A 23819-nucleotide genomic window follows, 5' to 3' on the forward strand; every position below is an offset into this window, starting at 1 on the left:
TCAGAAATTCATAATCGATAATCAGTTCCACTTAACCAACTGATAATCGATTATAATCGGTTACTAAGAGCAAATTTTAATTTTTGTTTGTTATTCAGTTATATCTTTGATCAATAATTCAAGATGTTAATAAATGTACAGGAGTAATCTCTTTTAATGACATGTATACTTTAACCTGATAATAATATTACATTTTTGTCTACTGTGTTGTGTTATTTTTGTTCTACATCTTTGTTAAATGAACACAACTTTTTATGGCTGATAAGTCATGTGCAACTGAAATACTTACAATCCCCCAAAATCCTTTCATTCGTATGTGATGTGTCTATAATTTTAAGTGCAGAAGGACATGGTTTTCTTGTTTATCATTGTTTACAAATACTACAAATAATGTTGCATTTAAAACTGAAACAAATCATCAAAATGTGTTTAAATTTATTAACTCAACTAATTAACAACTTGATCATGTAATAATGGCTATATGTTCCTAATTATGAAATTTTGCACCTATGAAATATCATATGGTTTTATATTTGTAGTTGTGAAGGGAATTAATAAATTTCAGGTCAGCTTTAGTGGCTGGGAGTTTTACTAACCTTTGTGCTTTGCATACAACTAAAAAGTAGTCTCCCTTTACATATAATCGATTATGGAGTTTCACAATCGATTATCTTATTGGTTCGCTCAACCAACTCATAATTGATTATAATCAATAATCGGAACAACACCAATGAGAGTTGTACTTTCTGTAAGGCTTAAAAAAAGTTACGCCTCTTGGCAACATGTGAGATTATGTTAATTCATATCTAGATCATATTTTGTATTTGGTATGATTTTTTTAAAATGTGGTACACATGGCTGAAAATGTGACTGTTGTGACTAGATAACTATTACCCCTGTCTAGTTCCAGCAGAGTTATCTCTGTTAAATGCAATGGAGTACATGTACCTGGTTTTGTCCTTGTCAAATTGACAATCAAACATTGTTCTCAAAGGACATGCATGCTGAGGTAGGATAGAAAGTTTATTTTTTTCACAAAACATCAGCATTGAGGTAAATGGAGAGAAAAAAACAATGGTCCCATGATACCATATGTGATCCAACATGTGACCAACTGATCCTTGCTTACTACAGTCAGCAGCCTGGCACAAAATTTTTACAAGCTTTAAGAAAAGCAGCTCACCATACAGTGTCTGGAAAATCAGATCTAGTTATTCAGTTTTGAGAAAGGTGAACTAGTTTAATTTACCAATTTTGGGATTATTTATGTAACAAATAGTTATGTGTGCCAGGAGACTTGACTGTCATGGTTTATTCAATGGTTGTGTCCATATATTGGTCCAGTTTCAGTGTGTGTGTGTGTGTGTCTATAAATATCTATATATATATAATGTTATGTTTTTTTAATAGCACTTGTCCTTAAAGCAATAAAGTATTTTATACTCTTAAAATAACAAGTACTTTCAGGAGGATTAAAATTTTATATAGAAAGTGTGCAACCTGCAGGTAGAATACAGTGCATACATGTTTGTATCCATCTCTGCTTCATGTAGATTATTTATTCTGATGGATTATGACTGATTAACCTTGTATCACAGAAAAATGCATAAAGTGCATCTTTGTCACATATGTAGTTTCAACAGCTGTTTGACTTTATTAAAAGATCAAAGAATATATTACAGCATTGCATGTAAACCTAATTTTCATTACTCTTTCATTTCCAGTTAATAGTACTTCAATGATTTACACTTCTCTTTTCTCTTGATCCATACTGATTTGCCAATAAAAGTGATTTAAGGCTGGGCTTTCTGCATCACATTTTGCTAATGTTTTATTGGATCCTTAAATTTGTGGTTTGGAACAACCAAGAAATTTATGAAAATTGGAACCTCACTAAACCCCTTTCTTACTTTTCTCTCCAGATATAAAAAAGCACATAGACAGATTCATTATCCAAGGGGTGGCATAATCAATATTGGCCCAGGCCAGCCTGGGTCAACTGTCTTGGTGTGTCTTTGGGAAATACACTTACCTCGCACTTTCTCAGCATGATATAGCCAATAATGTATTAAAAGTCCCGCTAAAATCGAGACACATAAACAAAAGAACAAAAAAAAGTATAAAAGGTATATACACCAATGTAACTATATATTTACTATCCCGATTTTACAGTACAGTACTACTTCAATACAATACACAAATAATACCTCATTAAAACATACAGTACATCTCATAAAACACAGTAATATCTCAATACATATACATCTCTCATTATAATACATATACATATACTGTACTTCCTCATGAAAACACCGATACAGCACTATATCATAAAAACACATACAATGATCTCCTGCTATAACATACATTCAGCAACCCTTTATCATAACACCCAGTACTTATTCAAACATACAGTATACAGCACATGCATACACACATATAAAGAGTACTCACTCATGATAGCATGCTTAAGTACACACAGTATTCCCTTATTTTAATACTGCCCATTAAGTCATAGAGTATACCATCTTACAGTGCTCGTCATTTGGGTCTGTGATGTGTGATGTGATTTTTATTTTTAACGTAGCTTTAACAATTTTTCAGTCATATCACTATGATGTCTGCAATGTGGCAGTTTATAGTGATGTCTAGCACTGGAGCATCGTGCTGCAGACATGTAGCATGATATCCCACCCAGTCACATATCCTGACACCAGGCCGACCAGTCCTAACACTAACCTCTTAATGCTGAACGCCAAGCAAGGCAGCTGTTAGTACCATTTTTGTAAGTCTCTGGTATGACTCGGACGGGGATTGAATACACGACCTCCTGCATCCAAGGTGGATGCTCTAACCACTAGGCCACCGGAGCGGTCCCTTTGGGTTCAAAGATGCCCATAACTAGTCACTAATTGGTTTGATTTCCGTGAGTATGCCAGAGGCCGGTCGGGCCAATTTGTGCTCTGAACTGTCTGTGGCACACTATAGTAGATGTTCCCTGGGGTTTCTTAATCAGCAAAGGACATGTCACAGTTCTGAGATATATGCTGCATGCACTTCTGGACTACCTCGGCAACATTCCTCCGTTCAAAGTCTGCAGATCCAGTACGGATGAAACTGTTCCAAGTGGAGTGTTTCTGATCATGATCTTCCCATGACTCATGGTCAATGCTGAAATGTTTCAAGGATGACTTGAGAAAATCTTTAAGTGTTTCTTCTGACTACCCTGAGATCACTTTCCCTCCTTCAGCTAAATCTTATGTAGTAATACTCATAAGCCCCCCCCCTTCCCCTTCTTGGAGTTGAAAAGCTACATATACGAACACCATGTATGTGGTCTCATGTCCTTTCTGAACCAACACGGACTCTCAGGCAGGATCACATGTTTAATGCGATGCATAATGTGATTCAGCCGAATTCTGGTGAGGATTATGCTGACTATTGACAGCAAGGATATGCCTCTCAATGGTTTTTGCTGGATGTCTGTCACTTCTCCACCTGCATATGTGGACAATGGATGCATTCTTAAGTCTAAATTGACTGAAGTGTTCAGTCAGATTCTGTTCCAAGTACAAACCTCAGGTTTTGTAGATTTCTGCTCATAAAGCATCTGCTGCAGGTGATTTGCCACAGTGATTCACCATATGATAGCAGGTCATTTGTTTTCTCAGTTTCTGTCTTCTCTAGAGGATCAGGAAGTGATGTGACAATTTCCACTTGGGGCAGTTGATCAATTGCATCTTCACTGATAGAAGAATGTTCATTAATGATGTTATTTAGGTGTTCTGCCCATCTTTGTAGTAAATTTTCTTTCAGAGTGAGTAGTGTGGTGTTGTCAGAACTCAGTACTGGGGATGTTACTGATGACTTTGCCCCAAAGACTGTCATCAAAGCATCTTAGAAGTTCTTAATGTTATTCCTGTCAGTGAATCTCATCTGAACTGTTGCTTATCCAGGAGTCTTGCAGGTCTCTGAATAGGCACTGGACAGTCCTCATGATGTTGAAGGCTACATTCTTAGCTGATGAAGTGCATCTTCTAATTAAAACATGTCTTTTGATGCTGGTGTTTCTCAGTCAGTGGTCTGTATTGAAGCATTGTTCTTATCAAACCAATCTTGATGTTCATTTGTGGTGGGACTGAAGGTTTTGGATGCAGCTGAGTAAACAGAGTCTCTTAAAGAGTTTTCCTTGAAATTCTCCGAGATCATATCAATTGTTTCTAGCTGAGTGCACAGTTCTTCAACAAATGCCTGTTTCACATTCTCTTTTTTCAGTTCGAAGACACTGAGATTAGGGGGTACTTTTTTGCACAGTGGTTGCTTGCAAGGCTAAATCTGAATATTGAGCTTGGAGACTATGAGACTCGACAGCCCAGCATTCTGCACTTCATTCACTGCCTTCATGACTCCGGCATCATGCCTGTCTCTGCTCCTGATGAGGACGTAATCAATGAAATGCCAGTGGTACATCCAAGAAGTCTTGTTGCAGATTAGCTGGCTTCCAGTGGCCTAAGTGGTTAGAGCATCAGCCTCAGATGTGGGAGGTCGTGGGGTCGATCCCTGGCCAAGTCATACCAAAGACGTATAAAAATGGTACTAACAGCTGCCTCATTTGGCACTCAGCATTAAGAGGTTAATGTTAGGACTGGTCAGCCTTCTGTCAGGATAATGTGACTGGGTGGGACATCATGCTATATGTCTGCAGCATGATGCCCCAGTGCTAGACATCACTATAAACTGCCACACTGCAGACATCGTAGACGATATCACTGAAAAATTGTTAAAGCTACATTAAAAATCCAAATTACACACACACACATTCTCTAAAAAGCTCTTCATTAAAACACAGTTCCTATTATAAGGAACTGCATAGGCCTGCACAGCCACAGCAGGCAATGCCAACACCCCAGAGACAGATGACACCTCAAGAGCACTATTCGCATGGTCTCTCGAGACTGAGCTGCCAGTGATGATTATAAGGTGTGTATGATCATGAATCCCATTTCATTATTTAGCTCAGTACAATTATTTATCACATAGTCGGTATACTTTACTTATAGTGTGTGCTGTTTTATATTTTTGATATTATAACATGTGAACAAAGGTCTTTTAATGACTGGAAGGCCTCTCTTGATTGGTTTTATACAAGATGGAACACTGTACATGTAATGTTTGCAAGCCAGATACAACTACATCACTTTGTGATTCTGATTGGTCCAAATAAGACCACAGACTTATTGTGAAGCAGTAATGGCACTTCAAAACAATGCTGGCTATATAGTGCCAAATAAAATTTCCAAAATTATAAAGCTAAAAAATGCAAGAAACTTTGGGAACATAGAGTTAACCTTTCCATATAAACATCAGCATGTAGCCAAAGAAGATACATAATACAAGGTAAAATTGGTAAAATTCTAGAAAAATAAACTGGTATATAAGCCAAAAAATGGTAAATAATATAAAATCCTTAAAGCATGGATCAATATTCTTGATATAAGGTCCATTCTTATAAAACATGCATCATTAAAAGCCTTCTTAACTGAGTTCCTTTAAAAAAAAAACACATAAAGTTGATACAACTAAAACAAAGGTGTTCCTATGTCAATGGACTCTAGCAGAATATCCATCCTAGTTGAAGTTTCCATTGCACACGGGCTGTCTGCCTGTCTTTATTATGGAAAATGATAGTCTACCCTTGTACTTCATTTTGGACTCTTTCTTTTAAAAAAAACTCATGTAAAATACACAAGAAGCAATAAATTCTCTAATGCAATGGTGAAGTTTTAAGAATTTTCTTTGTAAAAGTACTGAAACATCTTAATCAAAAGCAATTTCTCACAGAAGATACAAAGAGGGTAATTTTTTATGTTAATGTTCTATATATTTCATTGTTTTGCAGAAAGGTTCAGCTGCATCCCCCCATGTAAGGACTATTCAATTTAGAAGGCATTGGAGAAAATGATGGGTGTGCAATAAACTAATATGTTGCAATAAATTTCTGAAATTTTGTAAACTATTTTACCCTATCTGACTGCAAAAGCAAATTAAACTCAGCAATGCAGTACACTCGATTTTTACATTCTTGTCAAGGCTGTTAAAAGGACATAACTTCATAAAAAAGCAAATTGTAGTGAGTCAAATACTTTTGGCACTGAAAACATTGTAAAATCAAATGGATAAACAAGAGTCCCTTGAAGAGACTGATGCTCTACTGGCTGAAGAGAATTTCCAGGAATTCACAACAAAAGAATTTCCTTCTTTTAGTGACCGAGAGTTGAAAACATCTCTCTTTTTCCGAGATAAAAAATGCTCAAATTGGCTTGACATACTGGATGTCAGATTGGCACCATTTTTATTGAGGACCAAGCAGACATCATTAGAAGTCTTTTCATGAAAATCCTATATCAATATGGCCATCCAAGCATGGGTAGTAGTAAAGCAAACTTTTGAAGACAGCATCATGGTAGAGTCATATTGGAGGTCTGATGAGCACCAATTTCATTAAAGACCAACTACGCATCATAAAATGTATTTTGGTAACAACCCCATGTCAATTTGGCCATCCATGCAGGGGCATCAGCAACAGCAAGATTTTTGGAGACTGCATCATGGCAGTTGTAATGGATATCTGATTAGCACCAATTTCATTCAAGACCAACCAGGTATGAAAAATGGTTTTTGGAGACTGCATCATGGCAGTTGTAATGGATATCTGATTAGCACCAATTTCATTCAAGACCAACCAGGTATGAAAAATGGTCTTTTGGTGAAATACCCATGTCAAAATGACTTTCCATTTATGTGAACAAGTAATAACAAGATGTTCCAGATGGGCATCTGATCAGCACAATTTTAATTTAAAATCATGAAGACATTAGCAAAAGTATGGTGAAAAGCCCATGCCAATATGATATTTTGTTCAGGATGAGAAGCAATAACAAGATTTTCAATATGGCAGCTGTGGTGGTGATATTAGACTCCGAATTGGCACCATTTTCATTAGACATTATAAGAAGTCTTTTAGAGAAAACCTTATGTTGATATGACCATCCATTCAGAAGGCACAGGAATAACAATATTTTCAATACGGTCACTGTAGTAGCCATAGGAGATATCTAACTGGTACCATTTTCATTTTTGACCAGCCAGACATTATATATAAATTTTTATGGAAACCCATATCTACATGACTTTCCATTCAGGAGTAGTGATAACATTTTCAAGATGGTTGCCATGATAGTCATATTAGACCAAACAACATAAGAATTTTAATGACCCCCACCCATGTTGTTATGACCATTCCATTCTGGAGAATCAGTGAAAACAATTTCATCAGGATGTCTAATCAGTACATATCATTTTCAGCCAAAAACCCAAACTGTAATAACTCTTTTCAGTCAGTGACATGATAGCAGTCTGACAAGTGTAAAGGACTGAATAGTCTGGATTTTTTTTGTTTTTGAAATTGTTCACCAAAATTTGAGTGTCCCTTAATATGCATGCTGTGGTGTATGTTTATGGACCGGGATAGGTCTACATGTGATTCTGTGATGTTATTAGAAATACTAGTCAGGGCAGGATTATGTTAAAGTATAAAACAAAGTTTAAAGAGCCAATTTAACATGGAAGTATGTGACATTTCCAAGATTGGTTTAAAAGAGTTTGAAAGATACATTGCAAGTACATAATCCAATTCACCCATCAACAGGATGGAAAAAATCCTTTGTTTGGCAGTCATGGACAAGTTCTAAATTTTACTGTGCAAGTAAAATGTTCTGTCACTTTTACAAAACTTTTATAATATGAAACAAATACTAATTTGTTTTTGCAAGTTCAGAAGAAAAGCTTGCTCCAGTTTAGGATTTTTCCAGTCCTGATTCATGCTGAAGCACTCAGTAGAAGGGAAAGTAATATCTGTTGTGACAGTCAATGATAATTAAAAAGCCCTCTGCCATACATATTAAACCTTGTACCTCCTTCACCATTAACCCCATCACACTTACCTCCAGCTTTTTTGTAAGTTGCTTTAAGAGGCAAACATAGGAAATGAAGGGTGTTAGTAATTACATTGCAAAAACAAAAATACAAAACTCTTTGTGTTGAAGTAATGTTATTATAGCATTGCTCCAGATAGATACAAACAAATAAATGAAAGCTCCTTCCCTCTGGCCTACATTACAATGAATCCCACCCATCATGAAGTCTGCCCCATTTAACCCGATGATAGCTCTAAATTTAGATCATAAATACATAAGCATCTTATATGAACTCCTTCAATCATGAATAGATTTACAAAATTTTATATGTACATTTGACCCAAGATGAAGATTTTAGGCTATCTGATCAGTTTTACACACACAACAGAAAATACACAGGAGACATTTGGATGCAGGAACCCCAACATTAGAAAGAAATTAGCTTATGTTGCCAAATATCCCTTTCTTCAACCACTCAACCCTTGAAAAATTATATTTGGAGCAATGTACAAATATTCTGAATCCTAAATTAATTTGTGCTATGTCTGGACAGCCTAAATACTATTAATTTACCTTGCAAGTTAGTTTTCATTGTTTTCCCAAAAATGAGACTGTTACTGTCAGTACTTGTATTTCATATATTGTGGAATGGGTTTTATTGTCTACAAATATAATTGTTCACAGGTTACTTTAAATTAGTCAATACTCTTTTATGAGTCTGTTCCAGCTGTAAACATAGACCCTGATCTTCAATCACATAATGTACCTCCTCCATGTAAACATAGACCCTGATCTTCAATCACATAATGTACCTCCTCCATGCAAACATAGACCCTGATCTTCAATCACATAATGTACCTCCTCCATGCAAACACAGACCCTGATCTTCAATCACATAATGTACCTCCTCCATGGGGGTCCCTCGAGTGGCTGAGTGGTCTAAAGCACTCTCCGTTATGGATCACTGCCATCTTACCTCTGTCTGCATGGGTTCGAGTCTCAGATTCGGCAAATGTGGTTATGTGAGAAAGCCTGCCAGTAGGTTCTTGTGGGTCGGTGGTTCTTTCTAATGTACCTCCTCCATGCAAACATAGACCCTGATCTTCAATCACATAATGTACCTCATCCATGCAAACAAAGACACTGATCTTCAATCACATAATGTACCTCCTCCATGCAAACACAGACCCTGATCTTCAATCACATAATGTACCTCCTCCATGCAAACATAGACCCTGATCTTCAATCACATAATGTACCTCCTCCATGCAAAGAAAGACTTATCTGCCATCACTTAATGTACCTCCTCCATGGGGGGTCCTCCAGTGGCTGAGTGGTCTAAAGCGCTCTCCATTACGGATCACTGCCATCTTACTTCTGTCTGCGTGGGTTCGAGTCTCAGATTTGGCAAATGTGGGTATGTGAGAAAGCCTGCCAGTAGCTTCTCATGGGTCGGTGGTTCTTTCCGGGGGGTTTTCCCGGGTTCTTCCTCCACCATTAATACTGACAGCCATGTATAGCCTATCATGTGCTGAAAAATGGTGTTAAACCCTACAACAACGAACCAACCAACCTCCTCCATGCAAACATAGATCCTGATCTGCAATCACATAATGTGCCTCCTTCAAGCTTAACTTCAGACTGCATAATGTACATCCTCCATGCAAACATAGACCCTGATCTGGCTTTGCATAATGTACCTCCTCCATGCAAACATAGACCCTGATCTGCCATCACATAATGTACCTCTTTCTTGCTTAATGTCACCAGGATTTAATAAATTTAGTACATATTTTAGGATGTGGTCTGCAGGAGCATTGTTTTTTGGATTTAGTCCTTTATTCTCAACCTGGATATAGGTCAAAAATAATTTGGATCTCTGTTAAAGAGGTAATTACATAGATCACTCTATCTTGTATTACTGTTATAAAGTTTAGCTAAACTGTCAACAACATTACATAGTAATGCTGTTGACTTATTTGAGGGGCCCAGAGTGGCTGAGTGGTCTAATGTGCTCTCCGTTACGGATCACTGCCATCTCACCTCTGTCTGCATGGGTTAGAGTCTCGGATTCGGCCAATGTGGGTATGTGAGAAAGCTTGCCAGTAGCTTCTCGAGGGTCAGTGGTTCTTTCAGGGGATTTTCCGGGTTCTTCCTCCACCATTAATACTGGCCGCCATGTATAGCCTATTGTGTGCTGAAAAATGGCGTTAAACCCTACAACAACAGCGACTTATTTTAAGACCATTTTCAATTGTTTGTTTTCTTTTTTCCATTATTTAAGTCCTGTTTGTGATTTCCATGTCATTCAAACGTAATAGTCCAGGTTTTCCCATAGCTTTTGTATCATATTTGTTTTGTACAAATAGCTTGTACCTGACAAATGGCTTGACAAGCTCAACATGCTGGGAAAAAGATTACCAGTTTTAGATTTGAACCATTAGCAATTTTTGTGTCAATACATCATAAATAATTGTTCTAAATGAAACTCATATACAGATGATAGACTGTATCCTGTATTTATGATGTGCATTGCAACTAGTGTGAAATTGCCTTAGGGCCTCTGTACATGGTATAATATAACCTCTATCTGGAAAATATATACATGTATTTTACTGCCTCAACCAGGTTTGGAAGTAGACAATTTGATTTCATGGACAAAGAGGAATCTCCAATAAAAGTAATTTTGTATGTAGGAATGAAAAGGTGCTAACACAGTTAACATATGCAGATAACTTCAATTTTGTACAGTGGAAAATCAAAATCAGCATGTAGCAAATTTAATAATAACAACATACCTAAAATGCTTCTCTATATTAACAGTATAATGTCCATGGACATCTTTCTAACTGAAACTGACCATGGCATTTCTGGCCACATTTTAAGAACATAACCAACTAAATAAATATCATTTAATATATACATATATAATTTTCAGTTAGGATTTATTATGAGTCATTCTCTTGAGAAAGTTGGGGGGATGGGTGTGAAAAGAAATCCTATATAGCAAATTAATATTTCAATTCATTTACATTTTTATATTTTTGGGCATTTCATGAAAATTGTCATTATGAGAAAAATTAAAGTCTTTGTGTTGTCTTTTATTTCTGACAAGTCAGTATACCATCTGCAACATTGTAGCCACCTAGAACATCTTCAATAACTAGAAGTTTTTTCAGTGTTCTTACTTACACTGTTTTGGGAAGATTGAATTTGTCACCTGTGTCTTTAACTGTTTTGGGAAGAATGAATTTGTCACCTGTGTTTTTAACTGTTTTGGAAAGAATGAATTTGTCACCTAACAGTGTCTTTAACTGTTTTGGGAAGATTGAATTTGTCACCAGTGTCTTTAACTGCTTTGAAAAGACCGAATCTGTCACCTAACAGTATTTAACTGTTTTGGGAAGAAAGAATTTGTCACCTAACAGTGTCTTTAACTGTTTTGGGAAGAATGAATTTGTCACCTAACAGTGTCTTTAACTATTTTGGGAAGAATGAATTTGTCACCTAACAGTGTCTTTAACTGTTTTGGGAAGAATGAATTTGTCACCTAACAGTGTCTTTAACTGTTTTGGGGAGAATGAATTTGTCACCTAATAGTGTCTTTAACTGATTTGGGAAGAATGAATTTGTCACCTAACAGTGTCTTTAACTGTTTTGGGGAGAATGAATTTGTCACCTGTGTCTTTACCTACTTTGGGAAGATTGAATTTGTCACCTGTGTCTTTAACTGCTTTGGAAAGACCGAATCTGTCACCTAACAGTATTTAACTCTTTTGGGAAGAACGAATTTGTCACCTAACAGTGTCTTTAACTGTTTTGGGAAGAATGAATTTGTCACCTAACAGTGTCTTTAACTGTTTTGGGAAGATTGAATTTGTCACCTAACAGTGTCTTTAACTGTTTTGGGAAGAAAGAATTTGTCACCTAACAGTGTCTTTAACTCTTTTGGGAAGAACGAATTTGTCACCTAACAGTGTCTTTAACTGTTTTGGGAAGAATGAATTTGTCACCTAACAGTGTCTTTAACTGTTTTGGGAAGATTGAATTTGTCACCTAACAGTGTCTTTAACTGTTTTGGGAAGAAAGAATTTGTCACCTAACAGTGTCTTTAACTCTTTTGGGAAGAATGAATTTGTCACCTAACAGTGTCTTTAATTGTTTTGGGGAGAATGAATTTGTCACCTAACAGTGTCTTTAACTGTTCTAGGAAGACTGAATTTCTTTAAAGAAATAAATTTTCGAGCAAAATATTGTACTACCGGTAAATATAAACTAAAACTTTTTAAAACTTTCCTTTAATGTAAAAAATAAATTTAACAAGATCCTAATTCTGTTTGATTGCTATATTACTGAGTAAGATTTTGTTATTTTTATTTTATTTGATCACAGCTATATATATGAATGAAAATTTATGAATAACAGGTGTTCAATTAATGTCCCAAATTATTTAAGCATCCTTGAGTCATAAATGCTTCACATTTTATTAAAAATGTATCTAATTATACAATTAACTCTTGTGAAGCTATCCAAGGTACAACTGTCATGCTGACCATTTATTTTATCTTTGACTTGTACAGTTAAATTCCAAACTGTAAATATTTTATAGAGTTAGGAATACAGTGAAAAATTTTTCAAAACGTCTTTGATATTTTAAATTTCCCACAGAACTGAAAAAAGTGGTTGATCGTCAATTTCAAAGAATGAATTAAAAGTGTCTCAATGGGACTGACTCTCTACTGTCCAAAATGAATTTCCAGGTATTCAAGACATTTCTTTTTTTAACTGCTGAGTGTTGAAACCATCTGGAACATTCTTGAGCAATAAGACGGTAAAATAAATCAGTCAGATTGGCAACATTTTCATACAGGATAAAGCCGACATCATTAGAAAACTTTTGATGACAATCTCATATTGATATAACCATCGATGCAAAAGAAACGGGGACAAGAATTTCAATACTTTCATTGTGGCAGCCATATTTGTCATCTGATTGGTACCATTTTCATTCAGGATCAACTAGACATCATTAGACATCATAAGAGAAGAAATAAAAAGATTTTCAAGAATTGCATATCAGATCAGTACCATCTCTGCTGAATAGCACCGATACATTATAAGAAATCTTCTGGTGAAAACCCCATGCTGATATGGCTTTCCATTTTGGAAGGAGTAATGATAACAAGATTTTTTAGATGTCTGCTGTCATGGCCACATTGGACATTAGATTGGTACCATTTTTATTTAGGACCAACTAGACATAACACAAAGTGGTTAAGTGAAAACTTCATTTTGATATGACCATCCATTCAGGATGAGTAGCAATAACAAGGTTTTAAAAATGGCTGCCATAACAGCTGACATATCAGATGTCCAAGCAGAATTATTTTCATCTAGGACCAACTAGACATCGTAATAAGTCTTCTAGTGAAAACCGAATGTCGAAATTACTTTCCATTCAGAAGATCCAATAATATTTTCAATATGGTTACCATTGTGGCCATATATTAGTACCAACTAGACATCCAAAGAAGTCTTTTAGTGAACCCTTATGTTTAAATGACTATGCACACAAATTAGAGATAACAAGACTTTCAAGGTTGTTGTTCCTTTTGGTGCCCATATTACATGTACAAACAGAACCAATTTAGGACCAACTAGACATCTTAAGTCTACTGGTCAAAACAAAATGTCAGCGAGACTTTCCATTCTGGGTGTGTGAGTAGGAATAACAATATTTCACAGATTGCTGCCATATTTTGATGTTAGAGAGGCACCAGTTTCATTTAGGACCAACTAACCTTGGGATGAGTCTACATTTTCATGGAATCCTCAAAGTAGTTTAAGAGGGGTAGTTATCGTAACCTTTGGGTAGTGGATGGATGGATGTCGGACAACAGACCAAATTGTAAGTTCTTCTGATCTAAATCAAAAGAGCTAAAAATGAAGACAAAAACTTGAGATGCAGCCAGGCTTCAACTACTGCAGAATAGTAAAGATGAAAAACATTTTCTTCACCTGTACAGGAGGTACATTTAAATTTTTAAAAATGAACACTATGGAATAACGATGCATTATATTATCTATTTAAAAAGGGATTTTACACAGTATAATAATTTATCAAATTTTTTGAAGATAAGGCAAATTTACAATCTTCAGGTTCTTGTGAAAAGTATTCTAAAATCTTACAATCTGTGATATACTGCACTAATGATTTCAGTAAGATGTCACAATGCAATCTATTTTGTCATAACTAAATTTTATATTATCAACCTGCATTACGCTAAAACTGTTAAAATGTCGATAAAACTTGACAAGTGCAAAAGGGAAGCCTGGAGTCAACAATATGCACAATGAATCAATCACATACAGCATCAAAAGAAATGATGTTGCAGCAATCCCGTCACACATAAATAAATAAGAAAGATATGTTTGCGGACGTGAAGATGCAATTCAGAATACGCCTCCAACATAAATAAACATTACAAACATATAATAATGAAAATTGGGATACACATCTTATAATATTGAAATTATATACAAATAGTGACAGTGATTCCCATCCATTAACAAAAAATTGTAACAATATGTTGTTGTTGTTGTGGGGTTTAACGCCATTTTTCAGCACACGATAGGCTGTGCATAGCAGCCAGTATAATTGGTGGAGGAAGAACCCAGGAAAACCCAGTAAAGAACCACCGACCCACGAGAAGCCACTGGCAAGCTTTCTCACATACCCACATTGGCGGAATCCTAGACTCGAACCCACGCAGACAGAGGTGAGATGGCAGTGATTCATAACGGAGTGCGCTTTAGGCCACTCGGCCACCCACAATATGTTGTTGATTGCAACTAAGAAGACAACTTACAGTTTGCGCATGGAGCAAAAATCTAAGTGATAGCTTTAATAAACCGTTTACCCTATTCATCATGTCAACTTGCCTTTATAAGGTCAAAATAAAGAAAAACAGCTTATGAAAATGAATAAAAATAAATAAAAACAATAAAATTAAGAGTATTTCTTACTGTTTTGTTTCTCTGGGATTAACACTATTAGCCATACAAAATGGTAAGAAAGAAAAAAAGATGACAAAATATATATCTTTTACAATCGTTTTACTTAAACACAAATGTTACATCAGTTACAAAAATAATCATTACTTTTTAAAAAAATGTTTTCTGTACATTTGATCATTCAAGCAATGAAGCAACTTTTGTCTGTGTACAACCACAACACACAAACTGTTTATATATAAAATCATGCAAAAGTATAATCTAATATTACAGTTAAAGTGACCAACTGAACAATTGTCTGTTCAGATCACCAGAAATATGATAAATCATGCGCTGCTGAAGACAGAAGACCAAAGTCCTCCTATCTGATTTTCTATGATTTCAAAGGCATAACTGAAGTCCTGGGACACACTGTGCTCATCTATACTCCCTGCTCAGAGAAATCTTTTGCTAACCTGTTTATGGTGTACATTACTGGCATAAAGAAACAGCGACATGGTGTAATAAAGCACCTACATTGGTTGGTATTTAGTGTCCTCAACTTAAGTCTCAAGTAGGCAAGCACCTGTCTGATGGTAGCTTTTCATACATTGATTAAATGTCAGTGTAAACTATGTTTTAAAAATAATTATAACAATTATCAAGGGAAATGTGAATGTAGTTCATAAATTATCTATTCTATAGATGAGTCATAACAATCAAACATTGGTGAAGCATGTGTCTAAAGCACACTTAAAATGATATGACCAAACTGTATTATTTTAATCCAGATGAGAAATAAAACAAAATAAATAAATGGATTATGGTTGGATTATGTCTTTAAAATACTATACTTAAATTTGGGTTAATCTGTCATTTTCTAATGTGGCACATGAACTAAACATGGCCTCAAAATGTGCAAGTATCCTGTATTTATATCTAAAATTATCGACATTACTTGCTGAAGCCTTAAAAACAAAGTCAGTAAACCATTAAAATTTTGCATCCTTACAAAAATTAATCCCATTCCGATGGCCTGGCAAAATTAACACTTGTCTTATCTAATCATCTGGTTCAAGTAAACATTCCTGGCAAAATTAACACTTGTCTTATCTAATCATCTGATTCAAGTAGCCATGCCTGGCAAAATCAAAACTTGTCTGTTCTAATCATCTGATTCAAGTAGCCATGCCTGACATATTTTTCTCAGTGTGTCAATGGTTTAATTTTAAATTGTATGGGAGTTGTTTTTTGTAATAATAAAAAAACATGTTCACCCTTTTAAAAATTAACATTTAATCTCATTTTGTGACACTGGTAATTGAGAGAAGGAAAGGAAAAATCTATCAAGGAAAACAAAATAAATATTGTTAGATGTGTGATGCATTAAGTCTCTGTAAAATATAAATGCTATAAAAAAAAATTCTACCATAACCGACTTCTACTATTTTACAAGCTGAGTCCAATTACAAACATGACAAACTGCAAAATCACAGATCTTTCACAATGTATTGCACTGGCAGATCTGTGTGTAAGCAGTTTGTTAGGAGTAATCAGTAGAACAAACAACATTGACCCTGATCTGCTGGCACATTATGTGATGGCAGATCAGGGTCAATCTTGTTATAATTTATACTTTCCACCCAATATAATGATATAAAATGTGTACATAGATAGTAAAATCTTATTCTATATATGACTTAAAAATCCTGTTGATTATTTCTAGGTCTAAAATGGATGATTAAAATGCTTATTATACAGTATACTGACTATGTTAGTGAATTAAGAGATTACTGTTACTGCAAGGAAGTAAAACTAAATGCCGTAATAGAAAATTAATATAATTTTCTAGTCTGGAATTTCTTTAATGTAATACATTAACAGATTTGCACAAAAATACATGCAACTACTGCTGGCAAAACTCAATTTGACAGACCAAAATGCAGTTATATCAACAATTGCAATGGACTTGATTTCACTGTCACAAGATGTTTTGAAATTAAACAAAATTAAATTTTGTTTCAAATATAAACAAAATACTTAAATTAATGGTCTTTTTATTCATGGACTTGGAGACTTTTAGGGTCATCTCAAACAACTGAATAACTTGCTTTTAGCAGTTATGCTACTGAATTTCTAAATTGAACTGAGATCACAAGCAATGGATAAAATGAACAGTGAATGATTTAACACTAGCAATGGATAAATTGAACTGTGATTAATTAAACAAGAACAATTGATAAATTAAACCATGATTGATTTAACACCAGCAATGGATAAATTGAACCATGATTAACACAAGCAAAGGATAAATTGAACTGTGATTGATTTATCACTAGCAATGGACAAATTGAACTGTGATTGATTAAACAAGAGCAATTGATAAATTGAACCATGATTGATTTAACACTAGCAATGGACAAATTGAACTGTTATTAACAACAGAAATGGATAAATTTAACTGTGATTAACACTAGCAATGGTTAAATTGAACTGTGGTTGATCAAACACTAGCAAAGGATAAACTGAACCACAATTAACACTAGCAATGGATAAATTGAACTGCAATTGATTTAACATTAGCAATGGATAAATTGAACCAGGATTGATTTAACATTAGCAACGGATAAATTGAAATGTGACTAATTTAACACTAGCAATGGATAAATTGAACCTTGATTGATTTAACACTAGCAATGGATAAACTGAACCATGATTGATTTAACATTAGCAATGGATAAATTGAACCTTGATTGATTTAACACTAGCAATGGATAAATTGAACCTTGATTGATTTAACACTAGCAATGGATAAACTGAATCATGATTGATTTAACATTAGCAATGGATAAATTGAACCAGGATTGATGTAACACTAGCAATGGATAAATTGAACCTCGATTGATTTACCATTAGCAATGGACAAATTGAACCAGGACTGATTTAACATTAGCAATGGATAAATTGAAATGTGACTGATTTAACACTTGCAATGGATAAATTTAACCTTGATTGATGTAACACTTGCAATGGATTAATTGAAATGTGATAGATATAACACCAGAAACAGATAAATTATACTGTGACTGCTTTAAAGATGCATAATTATTGCACCTGTTGATCCATGACCAATAACTGTTTGATAATAACTTTCCTTAAAAGTCTGTGCATTCTAATATGTTAAAGTATACATTTTCTAATGTCAATGACAGATAATCAGCACATCTGTCAAAAGTAAAATTAATCAACACATTTTATTCTGTATCTTCTCTATAGTTCTGCAAGTTTCTAATCTTGGTGTTGGTTTAACACCATTTTTCAGCATATGATAGGTTATACATGGCAGCCAGTATAACTGGTGGGGGAAGAACCTGTGAAGACCCCAGAAGAACTATGCACCCATGGGAAGTTACTGGCAAGCTTTCTCACCTTCTCACACTGGCTGAGACTGAGTCTTGGACTCGCATGGACAGAGTTGAGATGGCAGTGATTGGAAAAGGTGAGCACTTTAGACCACTCAGCCACCCAGGGACCCTTTTTTAAATGTAATATTATTAGATACAGCAATATTATAGCTATTAGTTGGGGTGAATTCTTGACATAATATAGTGGTGTACTGCTTTTTGGCTACATATAGTACAACAAAATCAGTGGTCATTTGATAGAACATTTTATTTAAAATATGATGGTTGCAGGTTTGATTCCTGCTCAAGACAGTTCTGTCAGCTGCCTCAGTATATCCTTGAGAAATGTACCTAGCTCCAATTTTCTTGGAATGATGAATATTCTGTCAAATGTGCCATGAAAAACCAACCAACAAATGAAACATCAACTGAGAGCTGCTTGACATGTGTTTCTGTAAAGCCATGTGAATTCTTTGATCTGCTCTTTACTTCCAAGTGAGACTGGAATACACAAGTGTCAGACTTGAACTTGAGCTTGCAACACTTGTCTGTTAAGCCTTGGGTCCTGTACACATGTATGCCAATGGCAATGGTTGGCAGGTATTCATTTGAGCAAAGTGGAAGTAGATATACCAAGGGGTTCGAAATTATTGCAAGTACTGATAATTCTATAATTCTTGGTGACAGATTATGAAAACAAAGGTTCCATAAGCCAAGAGGTTTGAAATTGATAATGATGACTATTACCTGCAACCTGTCAAAAATATTTGAAGAAAATAGGCTTCTCTGCTACAATCTTAACATATTATGACTGTGACCCAGTACAGCTAAGAATATAAAAATAATCAAAATCAATGAGTCTCTGCTGTTGAGCACAGCAATCTTTAAACAACTGACACATATTTTAAAGCTGTTTATATAAAAAGTAAGAACAATATTTTTTTCTCCAAGTGAAACACAATCAAAACGATAAAATGATAACTTTAGTGTGTGAGCATTATTGAATTATTGGTAGTGTTATTAACCATATATTACAGACATAATACAGACTTAAGTGTATATTATTTTAAAATGAAACACTTGGCATGGTTTTTCTAAAGTCTTCCTGTAGAATTTATTTGCATGTGATGGAAATTTGCATCAGCTTGAAACTGAAACAACTGGTGAGTTGTCATCATAAACAATGTGGCAGGCTGAGCATTGTGTATACAACCCTAAAAGAAAATTATTCTGTATTAAATAGAAACACATTCATTTATTATCTAAATGTTTCAGTCCAATGCCTATTATTTTATTTGATTTATGAAATATTATTTCAACTTTATGGACACTTTTGAGTACAGGTAATGGATGCAACTTTGATGGGAAATTTTTGAGTTACACTCAATTACAAACAGACCTGCTTTGTATTATCACGTTAATTACATCTTCTGTATGTATAATATAAATTAATTTCAATTGATCAATCGAACAATGTTATAACTATTATTATGGAAAATAATTAAGCTACCTTAAATTAGGCTATTGTTTCCCAAATGTGATCAACAATAGCAAGACAACCAAGTGAAATGAATACTTGGTGAAAGAAAATATTTGTTTCACAGATATGATTTATTATGGAGAAGCGAGTCCCTAGTTAGAAGTGAACATGCACACAAAACAAAATAATATAAAATAAAAAATTAGAATGTCAACATTGACAGTTGTTTCACAATAAATGTTCCTAGCATTTAAAAAAAAAAAAACTTTTTTTGTTGTGAATCAACAAGAATAAAAAGCAGTGAAGTAATCCAGTGTTTTTGTGTACATGTGATGACTGTTGAAATGAAACCTCTTGTTGTTCATGATCTCTCCAAGGCTGGGTATCTTGAAGGTAAAGGTAGTTTATACAAAATAAAAAACAACTTCATCAGAAAAACCTTTTTAGTGACAATTATTCCAAACATGATTATAAAACCGCTTCAGTCACTAAACAGCCCCCTCTCAGGTTATCTTGATGTCCAGTGTGGAGGGCATCCCCTTTTAAAATTTGTGAGGTCCTTTGGTAACTCACACCTTTGCTTATAATGCATCCTTTTTTAATGGACTCCACTGTTAACAAGTTATCAAGGAGGATGTGTATTTCTATATACTGAAAGGTAACAGCAAAATGCATTGGCTATTAAGTAGACTCACCTGTGCAACTGTCTGTTCTCCTAAGGGAATATCATCCGATCGCACTGCAACTTTGGATACAATGCTAGAGGCATCTGAGTCAAGTATTATCCTGAAAATAAAATGAAAACATTATGCTTTCTGATTATGTAAACTCTGGACTATTTTTAAATCTGGCAAACAGTGAACTAAATGTTTCCTCTCAGCTGTTTCTCTGACTACATTTACCATGCATCTTCACTGAATTCAAGGGAGGTAACTCAAAGATTCCCATTATTAAGCATTACTGTTTATATATTGCCCAAGAGTTCACTTATGTAAACAATATCTGAAGAAAATAATATATAAATCACTTTAGCAGTTGCAAAAATTTTTAAGCAATAAAAGACATGCAAAAGTAAATTTCATGTAGACCAATAATTACAAAGTTTCTTAATGACATGGTTGTAATAATATGAAGTTTTAATGGCTTTGCAGTAGAAAACTAACAATTTCACTTTGTTACTATTAAAATGAATATAATCAATAACAAAACTTTAGCAAGATAACCAACGTTAAAGGAATTACCTCTCAAAAATTAATTGTTTTACTTTATTATTTCATGAACTACTATGATATGCATTGTATTAACATGTTTTTATTATTATTATTATTATTATTATTATTATTATTATTATTATTCTGAGTTAATAATTCCATGTATTTTGCAAAATCAAGTGAAATTAGAGGATTAAAAAACAAATCAGATTACAAGATCTTCTCTGCTGAGATCAGATGTATTTTCCTGTAATATTAACTTGTATTAGGTTATTTATCTAACCTTTACATTAGAAAATCCCCAAAATGGAATTATACTCAAGAGTTACCAAAAATCACAACATTTTTAAAATGAAATTTAGTAAACCCTGCAGAAAAACAAAAATGTGTAGAAAATCTGAATACTGTAAAAAGTTTATCAGAAATTTACTAAGAACCCAAAAACTATATAATGCAAAAATACAATTAAACTTGTCCAAAACCTGGCAGTGTCTGGCTGTTTGGTAGAAGAGATCAGCATATAGAGGTATGCTTCATATGAAATTTGTTCCAATTGGACATAACATCCAGCCAGTTCAGACAGGATGAAAGTTCATGGAGATCTGATTTATATTAAAATTGATCTATTTGACACAACAAATTGCCAGTCTAGGAAATATAAAACTTCAATAAGGTCTAATTTACACAATTTTTATCTTCTTTTTAGACATAAGACTCATGGTCAGTCTAGGGAGGATGCAAGTTAACTGAGGTTTGATTTAAACTAAAATTGTTCTATTCAGATATAACACATGGCCAGTTTTGGAAGGATGCAAGTTTAAAGATGGGCCAGATTTTGTAAGTTTCATCATACAATTACCATTATCATCATTAATCAGACTAATTAACATTAACAGAACTTGCCTCAAAGAAACTAATTAATATGCAGAAAAGAAAATCATACAAAAGTGATCTTGACCTACAAAATGTCGTGTCCTGTAATAAGCATAAATGACAAAACAAGCATGAACATTATAAAAAAGACTTTTTACATTATATCAAAGAAGAGGTACTATAATGATAATAAACAGGACGATTTTTACAATTCTGTTTTTTTAATTAAGTTTTTGTTTCTAAAATCTGCTTCAGAAGTTGTTATTGCACATCCACAGAGGTCAGTTTTTCTAAAGGGTGCATTCCAAGTGAAAGCTGGTTGTGATCAGAAATATTCCTGATTACCCAATAAACTAAGGTCTTATTTTCCACTCAATTCCTTCCCATTCACATGCACAAAGCAAAGAAAACCTGTTGATGGTAACCTTTTACAATATATGAGCATTTATAAGTATTAAATACAGGTCTCTGTGACCTAATTTTGCAATGAGGGTATATTACTCATCAAGTTGCACTCACCAACTTTGATGATGTCAGGTTGAACAGAATAGTGTGAAAAAACCCTCAACAATAAATGTTCAAATAATATACAGTAAATGTACAAAGTTAGCTCCCTTAGCCTCCTTGGCACGGGGGAGGTACTTACAAAACCCACTCCAACCTTTTGCTTAGAATCTAGGAAAGAATGGTTCAGATGCAACATATCTATATGCTTATTATTGGTTGATGCTACCAGTGTTCTGCAAAGTGCAAAAACTCTCCTCTACTTCATAGAGGCAAGCTAACATACTATCTAGAATATTGCAAGGATGGACACAGAAATTCAGAGCCAGACATTTTGGAGAATGGACAATTTGGATAGAAGACATCTAAGATACAGACGATTTGCTGACCTTGAGTAACGAATTTAGAGATGGAAAAGTCAAATAAAAATGCAAGCTGAATTAACAAGATATAAATGCACACTTTAATGATTTGATTTTTTTATAGATGGGTAAATCATATAAAATAAGAATCTTGTACAAAGAAGCTACATTTTAAGTTAAGTTCCATGATAACATATGACTGAATGCATACAATACTGTGTTTGATTATTTTAACATTGTATGCATTCAATCATATGTTGTCATGTAATTAGCTCAAAGTCTGGAGCTTCTTTGTACAAGATCTGTATTTCATATGCTTTGCCCATAAGCATTTCTCCAAAATGTCCATCTTGGAAATGTCCCTCTCCGATTTGTCCATTTTCTGAAATGTCTTTTCTCTGAAACATCAGCCTCCACATTGTCCATCTCCACATTGCCCCTGAGCCATATTGCAATACTCTCATTATATCATCTACCCATTACCACTTCTCCTTCTATACCAAATGGTGGAATTCCATGACACTTTGGAGTGATGTTGCTTCTGCTGTAACCATCAGTGACATGGGTGGTTCTCAGCTCTAAGGTTCCTAGGAGTGGGGTGGCAGGGGCAAAGATCCACTATGCCAAAATTGTAATTACACGGTACTGTTTATTTAAATTAAAATTTCAAGACATATGCATGATCATGTTTGCCAGCCCAGAACAACAGCCGAGAATATTTTGATCTTCTCATTATTATTTATGAAATGAAAGTCATTTCTAGATCAAAGTTAAATTTAGGTCTAGGTCATAATCTTTTGTTCCTTTCATTTAACCATAAGAAAAAGAGTTGACTTTTGAGTTTTTCCCAGTTTATAACTACCTTTGGCACACTATTCCAATAATGCGCATTGCCATTACCATGACAGTCTCTATCACTGTTCTTTTAACACTGATGTGTTTAAACATCATTTAACGTTCATTTTGAATTTTTCAGTGGAAACCTAAGTTTTTATGCTCTGCCTTCAGATGAGAAA

At 34.4% G+C, this 23819-nt stretch overlaps 1 protein-coding gene across 2 annotated transcripts in view; it reads right to left on the reverse strand.

The window, feature by feature from the left end:
• Positions 1–23819, reverse strand: part of LOC149792348 (coatomer subunit zeta-1-like) — a 57967-nt gene that overhangs the window by 10906 nt on the left and 23242 nt on the right. The window contains exons 6-7 of one of the 2 annotated variants that reach the window (XM_089970923.1): positions 20549–20639; positions 8004–8024 (exon numbers count right to left, since the gene is read on the reverse strand). In XM_089970923.1, the coding sequence (XP_089827049.1) occupies positions 8004–8024; positions 20549–20639 (112 nt within the window). The remainder of the gene's footprint in view (positions 1–8003; positions 8025–20548; positions 20640–23819) is intronic. The other variant, XM_089970924.1, reaches the window with a different exon arrangement.

This window comes from Sinohyriopsis cumingii, chromosome 9, assembly GCF_028554795.1.
Source record: "Sinohyriopsis cumingii isolate HCF-2022 chromosome 9, ASM2855479v2, whole genome shotgun sequence".
NCBI classification, from domain to species: Eukaryota; Metazoa; Mollusca; class Bivalvia; order Unionida; family Unionidae; genus Sinohyriopsis; species Sinohyriopsis cumingii.